Source organism: Mastigoproctus giganteus, chromosome 1 (genome assembly GCF_048544385.1).
Source record: "Mastigoproctus giganteus isolate SK-2022 chromosome 1, ASM4854438v1, whole genome shotgun sequence".
In the NCBI taxonomy this organism is placed as follows: Eukaryota; Metazoa; Arthropoda; class Arachnida; order Uropygi; family Thelyphonidae; genus Mastigoproctus; species Mastigoproctus giganteus.
Window position 1 is genome coordinate 145,157,970 of NC_143575.1, and position 17,788 is coordinate 145,175,757.

At 38.4% G+C, this 17,788-nt stretch overlaps 1 protein-coding gene across 1 annotated transcript in view; it reads left to right on the plus strand.

The window, feature by feature from the left end:
* Elp2 (elongator complex protein 2) overlaps window positions 1–17,788 on the plus strand; it is a 407,540-nt gene that overhangs the window by 197,066 nt on the left and 192,686 nt on the right. The window contains exon 11 of the mRNA XM_090382492.1: window positions 4,860–5,012. Coding sequence (XP_090238618.1) covers window positions 4,860–5,012 — 153 coding nt within the window. The remainder of the gene's footprint in view (window positions 1–4,859; window positions 5,013–17,788) is intronic.

The window sequence follows — 17,788 nt, forward strand, 5'->3', positions numbered from 1 at the left end:
CCACCAAGTATCTTGCAGAATTTAAGTGCCTGTACTTTCAAATTTATACCATTTATTGCTACCCGTCATTATGCATTTGTAGGCACCACTTATATAAGCAATGGTCCACATTACTGATTTCACAGTCTAGTTTTCTTTCTTTGGAGGCCTACTTCATCTTCTACCGAGCCTTCGAATGAATGCAGTTTTTTTTCCTCCTTCATCCACCCGTGGGTCATTCCTTCTGGAATTTCAGTAGGTTTTTTTTTCTTTTTTTTTTGGTGGCCATTACATCAGTCCTACTGATTTATTAAAATTGTAATGTATTAATTTCTGATGCCCTAGAATTTATTTTATTTGCAAATTTTTTTGGAGTGTGCAGATTTTCAGTTTGGCTTGCCAAAAACACAACTTGTAAATAAAGCCAAATAAGACTACCTTATGATGGTCAACGGAATTAAAATTATGTTTTTATGTAGGCTACTAATGTTATCACAGAGCAACTTATCAATTCCACATTCAGCAACATTTTTAATGTTTTAAAATCAATGCAAAGTTTTTAGTGCATTTTTAATGTTCCTTCAAAATAGAAAAGAAATGGAAGCATTAAAGGTTTGTTATTTCCTAAATATTCCCTTCCATGCTTACAGTATTATTATACTTTAAGAGTCACCTGCTAAAAAGAAACTTTGTGTTTTCCAAGTTTGCAAAATGGGCCCCCAATCGCAGATTTATTTATTTATTATTATATATATATATATATATATATTTTTTTTTTTTTTTTCCTGTTTAAAATCCCCACTTAGAAATTACTTCAGAAATATTAAAGCTTACTTTTTTTCATCTAGCCAATTGCTCTATACCTTTTTAAAAAATATTTATCCATGTCTTTATTAAAACAAAAACTTCAGATAACAGTCTTTTAACAGTTGAACCTATTAATTGTTCCATTGTTCAGAATTACTTGATGTAATCTTCAGAATATAAACATAGCAAAATTAATGTAGATTAAAACTCGTCAAATATCAAACTTTGATGGGGCACAAACAGAATTCACATCAACATCCATGCAAAATTTGCAGACTGGTGCAAGATTTTATGTTTACCATGCAAACTTTCCATAACTGCCACTAGAGGGCCTCTCCCTGATTGCTACTGAGCAGACTCTGCGCATTCCAGTACTCATCGAGCTAGTGTTGCACGAAGATTTTTTTTAACCCACGTGTCACTGACGATTGTTTTGAAGCAAGTATCATGTCGGACATACAGATTGAACAGTGATATGTGATTTGTTATTGTGTCAAAATGGAATAATTAAATGCATCAGAAACAGTTAGAGGTGAATGAAGCGTATGGCATTTGAGTATCTTGGTAGGGTGGCCATATTTAAATGGCACGAGTGATTCAGTGAAGGTCGTGAGTCTGTTGCAGATGACCCAAGACCTTGTCAGCCTTCCTCTTCAGCAACTCCTGATCAAATTGCAAAAGCCCAGGAAATCTTAGGTGAAGACAGGCGAATTACACTTTGTGAATTAGCTGTTAGAATGTTCATTCCATATGGTACTGCTCACAATATTGTGAAAGATCACCTGAAAATGTTGCAAATTTGTGCCTGCTGGATTCCACACAATTTAATTCCAGAACAAAAACAGCAAAGAGTAGACTTGTGCAAAGAAATGCTTGATCATTTTGAAACAGAGGGTTAAAACTTTTTAAATTGAATAATGACTTGTGATGAAACTCAGATTTTTCACTATGATCCAGAGACAAAACAACAGTTGAGTGAATGGAACATTCTGATTCACCAAGACCTAAGAAATTTTGAACTTCTTGTTCAGCTGACAAACAAATGTTTCTTTATGTTTTTTGACATAAAAGGCATCCTTGTTACACATTTTGTGCCTTGTGGAATAACTATGAATAAGGAAGCATACTCTGAGATTCTCAGAGTATGCTTCCTTCACGTGTCATTCATGAGAAACATCAAGAACTTTCTGATGTGAAATGCCAGGCCCCATACAGCTAATATTTGCTGCCAGCGATTACGGCCTTCGGTGCCAAGGTTCTACCGTATCCCCCTTATTCGCTGTATTTAGCCCCATGTGATTTCTTCCTGTTTCCACATCTGAAGAAAGCTCTGAAAGGCAAGTGGTTTGCATCAGACAACGATGCTCGCAGAGCTGCAATAGAAGCATTTAATGTGTGGGGACGATGGTGGGAAAAGTGTGTAAAGTTCAAGGGAGAGTATTTCAAAAAGTAGAAATCCATAATCTTGCTGATTTTGGCAGAAATTGGAACAATGTCCATTAATTATACCATTAATATTATTACTTGTTACTTAAATGTTACTTCACTTCTATCTCTATTTACGTTGATTTCTTGCCCCTTTAACTTTATATTATTGCTGTATCAACTGATGATCTCTTATACAGGATGTCTCAAAAATATTGGTACAAACATTTAGGGGAGGTAGGTAACATCTTTCGGCGCAAACTCCCGCCATGGAAGAAAGTGTGTTGAAAGCCGTCCAGAATAATCCTGCTACCAGCACACGTGCCATTGCCTCTGCCTTAGGAGTGTCTCGTTGCAGTGTACAGTGTCTCTGGCACGACGATTCTTTACACCCCCTTTCATCTCCAAAGGTTTCAGTTACTGCTCCCCAAAGATCATCCTGCACTTGTGGCTTTTGTGCAGTGGCTTCTCCAAGAAAGTGTTCAAGACTTGAATTTTCCAGCCTATGTTTTGTTCATGGATGAGGCTTATATCACTCGGGAGGACTTATTCAATCAGCACAACGCTCATGTGTGGGCTCATGACAACCCACACGGTGTGTGCCCTCATGCTGCACAACATCGCTTTGCAATAAATGTGTGGGCAGGTATAGTCGGTGACTGCTTAGTCGGCCCATACCTGTTACCATCCCGCATGAACTCCGCTAAATATCGGATCTTTCTTGAACAGGTTCTACCAGGGTTACTTGATGATGTTCCAGCAAATGTGAGACGCAACATTTGGGTTTCAACATGACGGGGCGCCTGCCCATTATGGAAGGTGTGTTCGTGACCATTTGAACAGGCGTTTTGGACGTCGATGGATTGGCTGTGGTGGACCCATTGCCTGGCCCCCACGCTCACCTGATTTATCGAACCTTGATTTCTTTCTTTGGGAGGCCTCTCAAACCTATGGTGTATGAATCGCCTGTGGAGATGGAAATGGATCTCGTGGCAAGACTCGTCTGCGCTGCTGCTACTGTCAAAGAAACTCCAGGTGTGTTTGACCGTGTCCGCCAATCCATGTTGCGTCGGTGTCATGCATGCATTGCGTCTCACGGTGGAACCTTCGAGCATCTGTCGTAACATCATGAAATGCATCCATCTCGTACTCCATTGTTAATATTATGTCAAATAAATGTTTGCTAATTACTGTCTTGTGTCATTTCTGCTTCTTGTGCCTCTGCTACTACTTTCCTGTGACGTTTCCAGTTATGGGTTCCTATGCGATTCACATTCCTTTAGATGTTACCTACCTCCCCTAAATGTTTGTACCATTATTTTTGAGACACCCTGTATAGCAGCTAGCGACAGTAGTGGCAACAAACTTAAATGGACAGTACAAACTTTCTTAACAGTACAATGATTAAAATTGTGTTTTATATGCATAAAATAATGATAGAGAATTACTTTTTATGCATAAATTAATTTATGAAAACCAGTTTTTAAATTATTCTTCTTAGCTTTATAAATGTTTATGCCAAAATTATTATTTTACTCACAAACAATTAAATAATTCATGTTAAAGGAGAAGCACAGGTAAATGCATAATGCAATGATTAACAAACGTCAGTTCAGTTATCTAATTTTTTTTAATAAAGAAAATAGATAAGTGCAAGTAAGTCATTACAAAACCATTGCCTGTATAGTAAGAAAGTCAGCTATGAATTAAAATATTTTGTTTCAGCCATGCATCATTAGTTTAAAAAATAAAACAATCTTGAAGACTCAGAGCAACATAAACAAATAAACCATTTACAATTTATAATTTCTAACTTCCTTTACTGTACAACAGCTCACAAAATTTAACAGTCATTACTGCTGCTGTGTTGTGGAATTGTCACTAGAGGCACTTGCTATTTTACGAGCGATCAGTATGGCCCGGAACGTGCTATCATAGCATTGTCTCATCTTGTACCTGGCCATTTGTTTTTAAGTAGTTTAATACCAGGAAACCTGTGATGTGATCATGTGATCAAAGTACATAAGCATTTCATTGCATTTACTGGGCAGTTTGAATCCTACTGGCCAATAAACACGAGAGAGAGAGAGAGAGAAAGAGAGAGAGAGAGAGAGAGAGAGAGAGAGAGAGAGAGAGAGAGAGAGAGAGAGAGAGAGAGAGAGTGCTTTTACTTTTCATCATAAACAACAAATTGGGGATGTCAAAGATCTCACTTCCCATTTGAGACTGCAATGAATGCTTTTAATCACATTCTTATCTTCATTCATTGATAAAATTAGGGACCACTGGGATTACAGTAATCAGTAACTCATGAGCAGATACCAGAGGCTTTGCAACTTGCAGTGAACTGGTGCAACCCCCCCCCCCCCCAGCTGAAGTGGGTTTCCGCATTCTTATATCAAACCAATAAAATTAAATGATGGGGACCCAAAAATCAAAATTTTAAAATTTTGATTTTGGAACCCCTACTGCTAATTTTATCACTGGGTAACAGGAATTTGTATGCCATTGATATGATAAAGCATTTTTATGTTGCATCTGTTCATTTAAAACCTACACTCTCTTATAAAATAAAATTTTTTATATTACAAAATTTATTACCTTTGTTGTAAAGTTGATTGCTGTCTTCTTCCTACCTTCTCTGACAGCAAACTGAGAGTTGGCAACCTGGTGTTACTGTTGGTGGACATTTTGATGAAGTTCAGGACATAGCCTGGGATCCTGAGGGTAGCTATTTGATGAGTTGCAGTTCTGATCAAACTACTCGCCTTCATTCTCCTTGGATTAGGAATTCTGGAAAGGTAATAATCAGAATGTAGCATAAAAGCAAATATTTAATAGCATTTTAATTGTGAAAATTAATTTTTACAAGAATATTTGAACCATATATGGAACCTGTAGATTTAAAAATGGTGATATTCCTTGTGATATGGATAAGTTCACAACTTGTTTTAAACCTGAAAAGTTTTAATAAAATTTTAAAGAGATGAGTGAAGTATGCTCTTATAAAGTGAATGAATTGATTGAGAAAAAGAAGGAAAATTTAAAATGTGGGATAGTAGGTGTACTTTTGGATGTAAATTTACCATAAATAAATTATATAATGGACTGGAAGAGAATTTTCAGAGGTGAAAAACTCCGGCAAAATCATCAAAACAATATGTTTCCTTTTCTGGACTAAACTGAAATTCTCTGTCTAACTGAAATAAATTTAGAAAGGAATTCATCTAATGGCGGAGGTGAACAGAGATTGTACAGTTATATAGAGAGAAGGGATAGTAAAATTATATGATAAAAATGTAGGAGATTCAACCATAGACACTTCATCTCTTTAGGGAATGATACAAGGCACTCCATGAGATGAAGGAATAATGTAATATTTCTTTAACCCCACCTCAACACAGAAATATCTGAGATGAATAGCTGTTTCTCGGCACTACAGCAACCAGTGAACAAACACCTTTCTGACCATCAAATCTGTAAATATAAACTAAAAGTGTTTTGAATTTTTTGCTGCTGAGTTTCCTTTTAACATTCCTCTGTACTTCTGGAAGATTTTCACTATTTATATGTATGTCGAAAAAGGATAGATGGAATAGGACCAGGGTATGTCTGCCAGGGTCAAAAGTTGATAACATTGTAGAGCAGATATAATCTTTTAAGGGCACAAAGGGTGATATTTTGCACATGTTGGCACTAATGACATTAAGAGTAGGAGTTCTGTGGACTTACTTAACAAGTACAGATCAGTGTTGAAAAAAAGCTGCGAGTTGGGAACCAATGCGCAGCTTTTTTGAAAGTGTCTACAATTCTGCCCAGGAAGGAGTATATGATGAGAGCCTTGTCAATCAGTTCAGCTCTGGAGAGATTGTGCATGGCTCATGTGGTAGAATTTTTCTCAGCATGGTCTATGCTTGTTAACAAGAGAGATTGTTTCTACAGGGATGAGATACACTTAAATAGGAAGTGTGCAAGAATACATTGCACATACTGTACTGAAACTCATCATCCCCTATCTCCTGGTGGCACCACGTTTCCATAAGCTCTATTATGTCAGTGTTACTTGTCCTAATCAGCAGTTCGAATTCACTCATTTTATTGATGACACTTCTGACATTACTGTATAAACAATTAAGACAGTGTTCTTGTATAGTTAACTACCCTGGTATTAGCTACCTGCTCAATTATAAGGCCTTGAATGGTTTGAGCAAGCATCAATGCTGATGGGATTCTTTCTCTTGCTCAAATTCTGCAACTGAGGGGGAATAAATTCAAATTGAGGAAAGACAGTTGTAGGATAGATGTGCTGAAATTTTTATCCAGCGGGCGGTTGATTGATGGAACAAACTTCTCAAGGCTGAACTAGACAAACTTTTTGAGTGAATGGATGGGTGAAACTGGAAGGGTTTTTTTTTTTTTTTCGCCTGGTGCTATATAAGCTTGGTTTTTTGCATCATATGCCTCTGCTAATGTGTGTTCATAGTCACCAGCAAGATATTTTGCAAGGTGGTGCATGTGGGAATAAATTTTTTGCTCACCAAAATAAATTAATTAAAATATTAAAAATCCAAGGGTGGTGCACTTGCACCATGCTGCCAGCCCCCATGTGTGGCTATATATTTTTTTTTTTATTATTTCAGTTCACAATTTCGTTTCTTAAACTTTTTCAGTTTTATAACCTTTGCCCATGATATTGTTTTCCCATTTTTATTCTTTATGTGTCTGTATAATTTTAATTTCATTAAATCTAGTACAGTGATTTTTCTGGTGTATTTTGGTCTCATATTCTGTGTTAGCATGTGATCTGCCTAAGGTCTATCAAATTTTTCCATTTCTCACTTTGTCCTGTTGCTTAGTGCCTTTTTTTTACTTTTTATTTGCTGTTTCCCATCACACTTAGAAATCCTCACTGTTGATTCCTTTTTTCAAAATTACAACGTTGTTTTGGTTAATTTATATTTAGGTGTCATAGGCAATCTTTTATATTTAAGGTTTGAAATAAAATATAAATATTTATATTCATATTCATGCGTTTTATTTCAGTTTTACATTTTTGATGCTGAGGAAGTGTTTTCTTCCTAGTTGCCATAGTGTAGGGCTACAGCTCTACACTATGGCAACTACTAAGAAATCATCTCAGACATTTCTGATTCATGGGTTATTGAAATACTGAATTCTTCTTTTGCCCATTGGAGTGCCCTATATCGTTTCCTGAACAGGGTGTAGGTGGCTGAAACTCTCCTAAATTTTTTCCATTTATATTTTTTTAATCTTTTCTTTATACATGTTACAAAACCTCTGTTTTCTCTCCATTAGTTTATTTCTTTTCTAAATTAACTTCAGGTTGCAAGAGCTTTAGTTCAGTAAAGGCAACGTATCACCTTGCTGGTTTTGCCAGAATTTTTCACTTCTGAAACCTCTATTCCAGCTTGTCTGAAAGAAGACTTACATATCACTGACATTTTGTAGTTTCCTTCTTTTTATCATTTTGTTCACTTTATATAGGGGCAAACTTTATCTCCTTAAAATTTTATTACAGTTTTTGAGATTTCCACTCCCTCTCTGTTTGGTTAAGGATAGATGTAAGTCAGCGGTTCACAATCGGGGGTTTGCTAAAGTGTTCCAGGGGGCTCGCACTAAAAATTCTATAATGGCGTCTGCTTAGATTTACATAAGTATATTGTTGTAAACTACAAAATGTAACTAATAATAAACAATAAAGTAAAATAAAATTAAATAAAAAGTAAAGAATTGACAAAGAAACCACATCTCCCACAATTCCTTATAATTAGTTTACTAGCTTACAGTATATCATGTTAAATAAATGTTTTCCATACTAAATTTTTTTTTCATTCTCAAGGACCATTGTTATGTATAGGTACTTTTTTTTCTTTCTTTTTTTTTTTTTAGAACCTATAGTACTTAGTAGTCGAAGAAATGTACACCGAAATTGAGAGTCTTCTAGATGAGCAGAAAACCCACTACACTATTATTATGGGGGACTTCAATGATAAGGTTGGAAAAAGACAAAACAGCGCAGAAAGGGGAACTATAGGAAATTTACCTTATTCAGGAAATTTCACCAATTCTAAATTTTGGAATTGGTGAAAGAAATGAAAGAGGTGAAAGACTTGTGGAATTTGCAGAATCTCAAGGATTGTCAGTAATGAACACTTTTTTCAAGAAAAGGGTGAACAGAAAGTGGACATGGAAGAGTCCAAATGGATTAACAACTAATGAAATCGACTTCATCCTCACTAACAGAAGATATGTTGTGAATGATGTTACCATCCTGAATAAGGTAAATGTTGGAAGTGATCACAGAATGGTAAGATGTACACTTGATATAAATGTAGGAAAGGAAAGGAAAAAACTGACTCGAGTAAATAATACAAAGGTCTTTGAGATAACAGAAGAGGAGAAAAAGCAGTATGTACTGGAACTTAAGAACAAGTTTGAGCTTCTGCAGACTGCTCAGGACCAAGATCAGGACCAAGACGAGGAATATTACAACTTTCTGAAAGTGATAAAGCCCAAGAAACCTATAGGGAAAAAGAAATCCAAAGAAGAAAAAATTAGTCAAGAAACACTTGTCATGATGAACTGAAGACGACAAATGAAGAGGAAGAAAAACACTGACAGGGAGAAAATTGAATATACTGAGTTATACAAAGCCATTAGAAAGAGACTCAGAGAGAACATAAGATGATTTAACACAAGAAAAGTAGAAGAGGCATTAAGGGAAAACAGAGGATTTAAATCAACAGCCATGAGCAGTAATACAGAAAGACAAATGATACCGAAACTGAAGAATAGCGATGGTGTACTTATAAACAGCAGAGAAGGCATAATTCAAATAGCAGAAGACTACTATAGAGAATTATACAAGGAACAAGGGAAAGATGCCAGCAGTGGGGAAGATGGATTGCAAAGTAGCAATACGACATACCCGATATTCTTCCTGATGAGGTAGAACATGCATTGAAGAAAATGAAGAATCAGAAAGCCCCGGGGGAAGATGAAGTTACTGTAGAGTTGTTAAAATTGGGAGGAAGAGACATAACACAAAAACTGGCAAGGCTCTTCACAAAGTGCATTAAAAAAGGTGTGATGCCTAAGCAGTGGAATAATGCAATCATAGTTTTGCTGCATAAGAAAGGAGATAAATCAGAAATTGGAAATTATAGACCAATTAGCTTGTTATCCCATATCAACAAGTTGTTCACAAGGGTCATTAGTAACAGATTAGAAAGAATACTTGATGAGAATCAACCGAAAGAGCAAGCTGGCTTTAGGACAGGATTCTCAACTATGGATCACCTTCACGTAATAGCACAGCTAATGGAGAAACCAAATGAATATGAAAAGGCATTTGACTCCATACAGCATAAGGCAATGTTTAGGGCACTGGAAAGACAAGGCATAGATACCCCATATATTATGATTTTGAAGAAAATATATGAGAGTGCTACCTCCTTTATTAGACTAGACAAAGACAGTAGGAAATTTAAAATCGAGAAAGGAGTTCGACAAGGAGACACAATATCTCCGAAGCTGTTTACTGCTGCCCTTGAGGAAGCTTTCAGAAGATTAGACTGGTCGCAGAAAGGAGTTAATGTAAACGGAAAGTACCTAAACCATTTACAATTTGCAGATGACATTGTGGTCATAAGCCACGATCCCAAAGAATTAGAGGAAAATCTTAATCAGTTATGCACAGTTAGTAAGGATTATGGACTAAAGATGAATATGGCTAAAACAAAAGTAATGATGAACAAGTATGCCACAGAAAGGGAAATAATGATTGAAGGAGCAGTAATTGAAAAGGTGGAGTCATATACTTATCTGGGACAAGTTATTAGCTGTAATAATGATAAACGGCTAGAAGTCAAGAGAAGAATAAATTTTGGATGGGTAGCATTCAGGACATATAGTCACATACTGAAGAGCAATATCCCAGTTTGTCTGAAACGTAAAATAATGAACCAATGTATACTCCCCACCATGACTTATGGAAGTGAAACTTGGGCACTCACCAAAAGAATGGAAGAGAAGCTGAGAATTACACAGCAAAGAATGGAACGAATTATATTGGGAATCAGACTGTTAGATAAGAAGAGAAACACATGGATTAGGCAGCAAACTCAAGTAAAGGACATTCTTATCAAAACTAAAGAACTAAAATGATCTTGGGCAGGACACATAGCTTGAAGACATGATGACAGATGGACTAAGGAAATAACAGAATGGTATCTAAGAGGAGCTAGAAGAAAACCTGGAAGACAAAGGCGGAGATGGATAGATGAAATTCATGAGTTTATGGGTAGTAAATGGATGGCCAGTGCTCAAAACAGAAGGAACTGGAAAGTTATTGGAGAGCCCTTCATCCTGCAGTGGATTGAAAATGGCTGATGATGAGTACTTAGTATGGTGCATGGGTTGAAAAGTTGAAAGAAGATACTTGATGACATTAGACTTGAACTTCTGTTGAATTTAATTTTCAGGAAAGACATTAAAAGGAAGGTTGTTCCAGAAAATGGAAACCGAATGAATAAATGAGGAAGATTTTTTGTTGGTTCTATGAGTTTGAATTTTGGCAGTAAAAGATGTTGACTGGTTGAGGCACGTGTTCGAATTCCTTTGAAAGAGAGAATAGGAATTATAGAAGCCAATTCAGAAGAACAGTACCCGTGGAAGTATCTGTAGTAAAGGCATGCAGCAGAAACAGTACGTCTATGCGACTGTCTGCGCTGGTAGCACAGTGGTATCGTCACCGTCCTCCCCACACCAGTTGGAAAAGTCAGGGTAATCCCGTCGATGATGCAAGGAATTTTAATGGGCTTTTTTCACTCCGTGGCTGCGTTAGTCGGTCTCAGGCGTGGATAGCAAGGTCCCCCCCCCCCCAGAAACTGGGGTTTTTTCGTCCAGCAAAACAGGCAAATTGACCAGAGAACACACGCAATTTACAGACCCAATAAATATACGTGGTTGATGTAATCATTTACGGCTGATCCTAATATCATAATTCGTTTTTTTTTTTTTTTTTTTTTTTTCAGTGATGAGACATTAATTAACCTAACTGCCCTCTTTTGGATGGAATCTAGGAGCCTGAGAGAGGTTTTGGGGCCACTGCCTCAGATGTGGGAACAATATTCCGTGGTAGGCCGGATTTGCGATTTCTACAGAGTCAACAACAGTTTGGAAGAAAACTAATGCTAAGAGAAAAAGGGGAACCAAATTTTTTAGATGCAGAGGAAGCAATATTTGTAATGCGCTTTATGCCAAGAGAGATTAGAAGTCAGGGTAATCCCCAAGATCTTATCTAGAAATTGGAGCATCTCTAAGATAAACATATGAGCAGAAGAATCATTTTTGCGAGTTATAAGACAGGACTGAGTTTTAGAAGGATTGAAATTAAGTTATCTTTTCCCCACTGGAGAATTATCTGGAGATCAGCATTTAAGGAAATGGTAGTGGATATTGAAGAAATTGAAGCTGTTTGAGCAGGGAAAGGTTTCTCACACTGAAAGGTGGAATGCAACGTGCTATCGTCAGCAAAAATTGTGGATAGGATTTCCGGTCAATGGAAGAAGGTCATTAATATTATACAAGAGGAAAAGAGTGAGAAAAAGAAATGAACCTTGGAGGACACCAGCATTAGTGGAGAAGTTAGAAGACAGAAAGCCTCTACCATTATGACGTTGTAGAGCAGATATCATCTTTTAAGGGCACAAAAGGTGATATTGTTGTACACGTTGGAACTAATGACGTTAAGAGATCTTAATTGAAACTCTCGAACAACTCTTGTTGTCCAACAGCATGGATATAATTTGTCTATCAGAAACATGGCTTGAACCTGACCAGGGGTCAATAGCCTGTGCTCCAGCCGCTGGATTTTCATCGTTCTTCACATCAAGATCTCAATCTAGCGGGGGCAGTGTTGCCATCTTCATCAAAGATTCCAACCTGAAATTTGTGCACATCACATCTAGCAACTCCTTATTTTATGAAGCAATATTCGAAGTTTAATGCCTGTTTAATCGATTTAGCAGCAATCTACATACCCCAGTTCTAGATATTGCCACAATTGAGGATGCTACCGGCTGGATAATTAGTAAGTTACGCCCATCTGCTACTCACATTCTCTCCGGCGATTTTAACCTTCCAGTCCATCTCAGCCCTCTCTTTCAGTGACTAATGAACAATCTCTATCCATTAAAGTTTACGATTATCAATGAGGAGCCAATGAGAGGCACAAATCGCCTCGACTTGATTCTGTGTTCTAAAATTTGCAGAGTCGACATTCCGCCAGAAACATCCTTCAGATCAGATCACGACCCAATTGCATTACTTCTTGTTCTGCCTATTCCCAGCTTCAATTGTCATAATACTGTAGAAAATAAAATCATATTTTCACCGACTTTTCTGGATCCCAAAAAGTGCTTCGAGGCAGTACAGTCCATTCCATGGCATGTGCTTGATGGATGTGACCCAATCCTTGCAGTTGATCTAATCACAAGATGGATAAATACAGTCACCCTCTATGCCTCAGCCAAAACCGTGCACATTTCACCAAGGACTAGAGCTTGGTGGACCAAAGATCTACCGCACAGTTTCCACAACAAGCAGTACCTTCACAGGCTGTGGAAAATCTCTGGCACAACCCAAGATCGAATCCTATACTCTAGAGCAAGAGCTATTTTCAACAGACTCAAGACATCAGCAATAAAGAGATACACCAATGCTACCTTGTCTAAAGGAAAAGTGCCATACTCATCCAGACACAGTCTCATTAATTCAAATCTTGATCTAGATAACTGGATGGACTGCGTTTCAAGGTTCAAAGCCAATTCCGCTTCTGGCTGAAATTCCTCTCCAAAACTCTCAATTTGCTCATACTGACAACCTTTCCATAATTTCCATCACAAGACAGCAACTGATATATGCTCTTAATTCCCTGCGTCCATCTAATACCGCAGGCCGAGATAAGATACCTCTTTTCATAATTAAGTGCCTTAGACCCTACATCCTAGATGCATTGCTCTCAATCTACATAAGTCTTCGAAACTAAATCCGAATTAGCTATTGTGTATGCCGATATTGAAGCTGCTTTTGACAGCCTAGACGTCACAGCCCTTCTCGGTCTTCTGCAATTCTTCTTCAGGATTAATGGAGACCTAGTAGCTTTCTTCTCCGCCTTATTGAGGAATAGAAGTATTCACCTCACAATGAAGAAGACCCACTTTACAAGAAAAATCAATGCAGGAGTCCCATAAGGTGACGTCCTGTCTGGCCTTCTTTTCTCAGCCATTCTAATTCCTTTCATGAGTCCCTGTGATGATGCTCTAATATATGCCGACAATATAAAGTTTCTTACCTTAATCCCACTATCTGCAAACCCAATGGCAATTACGTCTTCAATCACAGAGAACTTGACCACTCTTTCAACTTACCTTGATGATGTTTGAGTTAAACCTTAACCCTTCAAAATCTGCAATAATGATTTACTCATTGAAACAGCAACCAACAGTAATTCACCCATCAGTTTTGGGTACTCTCATCTCAGTGGTTACCTGTCATAAGGACCTTGGTGTCTATTTTGATCCGAAGCTGAAATTTAACGTTCACACAGAATACCTCCGGAAGCAATTTAACACCCTACACTGGAGAGCAAAGCATCACTACTTCATTCCAACAATGCCACAACCACTACCAGATATCTTCAAACCACTGTTTATCTGGTTATTTTATATGCTGCTGAAATTTGGGCATCTGTGTCGCCCTCACTTCAAAAACTGGTGTTCTCGTGTGAATACTGGACCCTGAAATGGGCCACAAATAACCATTGCTTACCCCCTCATTTGAGAACAACTGACATGGCTGAGCAACTAAATGTACCCAGGCTCCCGAGGTTAATTGACAGCAGGCGTTTAATGACTACATTAGCATTAGCATTAGTAGAGGCATATGATGCAAGAAAGCAAGCTTATTCAGCATCAGCCAAAAAAAAAGAAAAAAAAAAAAAACAACCACTACTCCCATCTCACCCCTCAATTCGTTCGAAATACCTGTCCAGCTGAGCCTTAAATTTGTTTAGGCTATCAACTTCAACAACAAGCGATGGAAGTCTATTCCACAAACCAACTGCCCGCTGGCTAAAGGCGAATTTCCGCACATCTATCCGACATCCGTCCTTCCTCAATTTGAATTTATGCCCTCTCAGGTGATTATTCTGAGCAAGAGGAAGAATTCCATCGGCATTGAGCATGCTCAAGCCATTCAAAGCCTTGTACACCTCTATCAGATCACCTCGGCGATGCCTAGTCTCCAGGCTCTGTAATTTGCAAAACTTAAGCCTTTCTTCGTAAGAGCAACCCTTTGTTCCATTCACTAATCTTGTTGCCCTTCTCTGTACTCGTTCCAGCAGCTCTACATCCTTCTTGAAATGAGGCCTCCAGACCTGTATACAGTACTCAAGGTGTGGCCTGACCAATGCCTTATACAAGGGAATAATCACATCCCTGTCCCTGCTAGAAAAATTCCTGTATATCATTGACAAGACACCATGAGCTACTCTTGCAGCTCGTCTGCATTGCTCAGAGAACTTCATATCTGCCTGCACAATTACCCCCAGGTCCTTTTCATTCTCTACCACTGTCAGCGTAGTACCACAGAGTTGATACGTTGATCTGGGGTTACTGTTTCCCATATGTAGTACTTTACATTTGTCAATGTTAAACTTCATTTGCCACCTCTCAGCCCATCTGCTCAACCTTTCCAGATCCTGTTGCAGCAGCATAGTATCAGTAGTGTCCTTAACAACCCTGCCAACCTTTGTATCGTCTGCAAACTTGGACATTAAGCCTGATACACTATCATCAATATCATTTATAAATACAGAAAACAACAATGGACCCAACACTGAACCCTGAGGAACTCCACTAATAACATTAGTCCACGTTGAGCAGTGTCCATTGATTACCACTCTCTGTCTTCTGCCACTCAACCATCCCTTTATCCATAGCAGCAATTTGCCTCGAATGCCACACTTCTCCAATTTGTGCAGCAGTCTTCCATGCGCAACAGTATCAAAAGCCTTTCTAAGATCCAAATATATAATATCAAAGTTATTCCCTGCATCCAGTTCTTTTGTGACTACATCATAGTATCCAATCAAATTGGTCAGACAAGACCTGCCCTTAACAAACCCATGCTGTGTCTGAGCTATAACTGAATTCTTGTCCAGATGATCCTGCAGTGCTTCTTTAACCAGTGCCTCCATTAATTTTCCTGAAACCGAAGTTAAACTAACAGGTCTATAATTACTTGTGTCAGCCTTTGATCCTCCTTTGTGAATTGGGGTTACATTTGCACATCTCCAGTCCATGGGTACCTCCCCTTAGTCCAAAGAAGCTCTCATAATTATGGCTAGGGGTTTGCTTACTTCCTTTGCTGCCTCCTTTAATATAACTGGATAGATCCCATCCACCCCGGGTGCCTTTTTTATGTTTATCCTCAACAATTTCTCCTCCACTTTCCTCTCAGTTATTAGAAAATCATCTAGCTCACTGCCAATGTTTACTTCACCTACGACATTCCCCTTCCTGAATAACTCCTCATGTGTGAATGTAGATGCAAAATACTCGTTTAGATTGTTAGCCACCTGAGCTGGATCCTCAACTGTTGAACCATCAACATCCAGTGGACCAATCTGATTCATCCCTTTCCTTCTTGAGTTTAAATAGGTAAAGAAATCTTTTCTGTTTTTCTTTGCATCCTTTGCCAAGGATTTCTCATAATCTGCCTTTGCCTGCCTAATCTCCTTTGTGACTTGGTTACAGACCAACTTATATCTATCATAGGCTTCCACGTCACCCATTAATTTGTATGTATCCCATGCATTTTTCTTCTCTGCCATATGTCTCATTAGTTCATCTGACAACCATTTAGGCCTGAACCTTGAACAATATTTCTTGGTTGGTATGTAAAGCCTGGTAGCTTCCAAGATTAGTTCCTTGAATGCTTCCCATTTTGAATTTGCTGTTGGTAACATCATCAGTTGGTCTCACTGTATAGAATTTAAATACTGTCTCAGACCAGCATAGTCTCCTTTACGAAAGCAAAAACCCTTCCCTTTACCTCTGATGGTAGTTACCTCCTTGAGTAAATCCCACTTCAGCACACTGTGATCACTGCCACCCAGTGGTTCATTTATCTGCAGATTCCTAATGCATGAAGAATCACTACTGATAATCAGATCAAGAGTATTACTCCCTCTAGTTGCCTCCCGAACATGCTGGTGTAGAAAACAATCATTCAATAAATCCACAAAAGCCTTGCTAGTGTGTGAGTGACCAACCCACGAATTCCAGTCAATATCTGGGAAATTAAAATCCCCCATTATAAGACTCTCTGATTTACTGGCCCACTCTATTTCCCTGTACAGTATCTTATTATACTCATCAGAGTCATTAGGCCTATAGCACACTCCTACTCTCAATTTTGATTTACCTATGCTTATGTCACACCAAACTGACTCAACACTGCACTGTCCAGCGATGTCAACTGGCTTCACTTCCTTGGATTTTATGTGTTTTTTAACTAATAGCATAACCCCTCCTCCCTTCCTATCCTGTCTATCCTTTCTGTAGACGTTGTACTCCCCAAATTCCAGTTCTGCATTCCTTATATCTGTGTGACACCACGTCTCTGATATCCCAACAATATCTGCCTTTGATGTTTTGAGTAATACCTCAAATTCATCAAATTTATTTACTAAACTCCTAGCATTGGTGTACACGCAAGTATACATGCACCTGTTTCTATTCTTAGCTACCCTAACACAACCCATGTGTTTACTTGTACCGCAATGACTTCCAGCAGTCTCTGAAATATCCTGCATCTTGTTTTTCAGGCTTCTGCTCATTCCAATAGAAACAGTGCAAGAATCTCTTTCACCTCTGCCCGTGGCTACTGTTAATCCATTAGTCTTTGTCTCCCCCCAAGCTAGCAGTTTTCCGACCCACCTAACACTGCCTCGATAGCATCAGCAAATATTCTTGCACCCTTTCTATTTAAGTGTATCCCATCCCTGTAGAAGCAATCTCTCCTGTTAACAAGTACAGTCCAGGCTGAAAAAAATTCTACCCCTTCAGCCTTGCACAATCTTTCCAGGGCCGAATTGATCGACAAGGCTCTCATCATATACTCCCTCCTATCGTGTCTGGGCAGAATTGCAGACACTTTCAAATTCAACCCTACTTCACGGCTTTTTTTCAACAGTGACCTGTACTTGTTAAGTAATTCCGCTGGTCTCCTACTCTTAATATCATTAGTGCCAACGTGTACAACTATATCACCTTTTGTGCCCTTAAAAGATGATATCTGCTCTACAACGTCATCAACCTTTGCCCCTGGCAGACATACCCTGGTCCTGTTCCACCTATCCTTTTTACAAAGCATGTTCCCCGTTTCCCTGACAATTGAGTCACCAACAACTACTAGTTCCTGTTGGACCAGCGCATTCTGCCTTGGGGGCTGCCTCTGTGTTGCAAGATGACCAAGTCCAAGCTCTGGT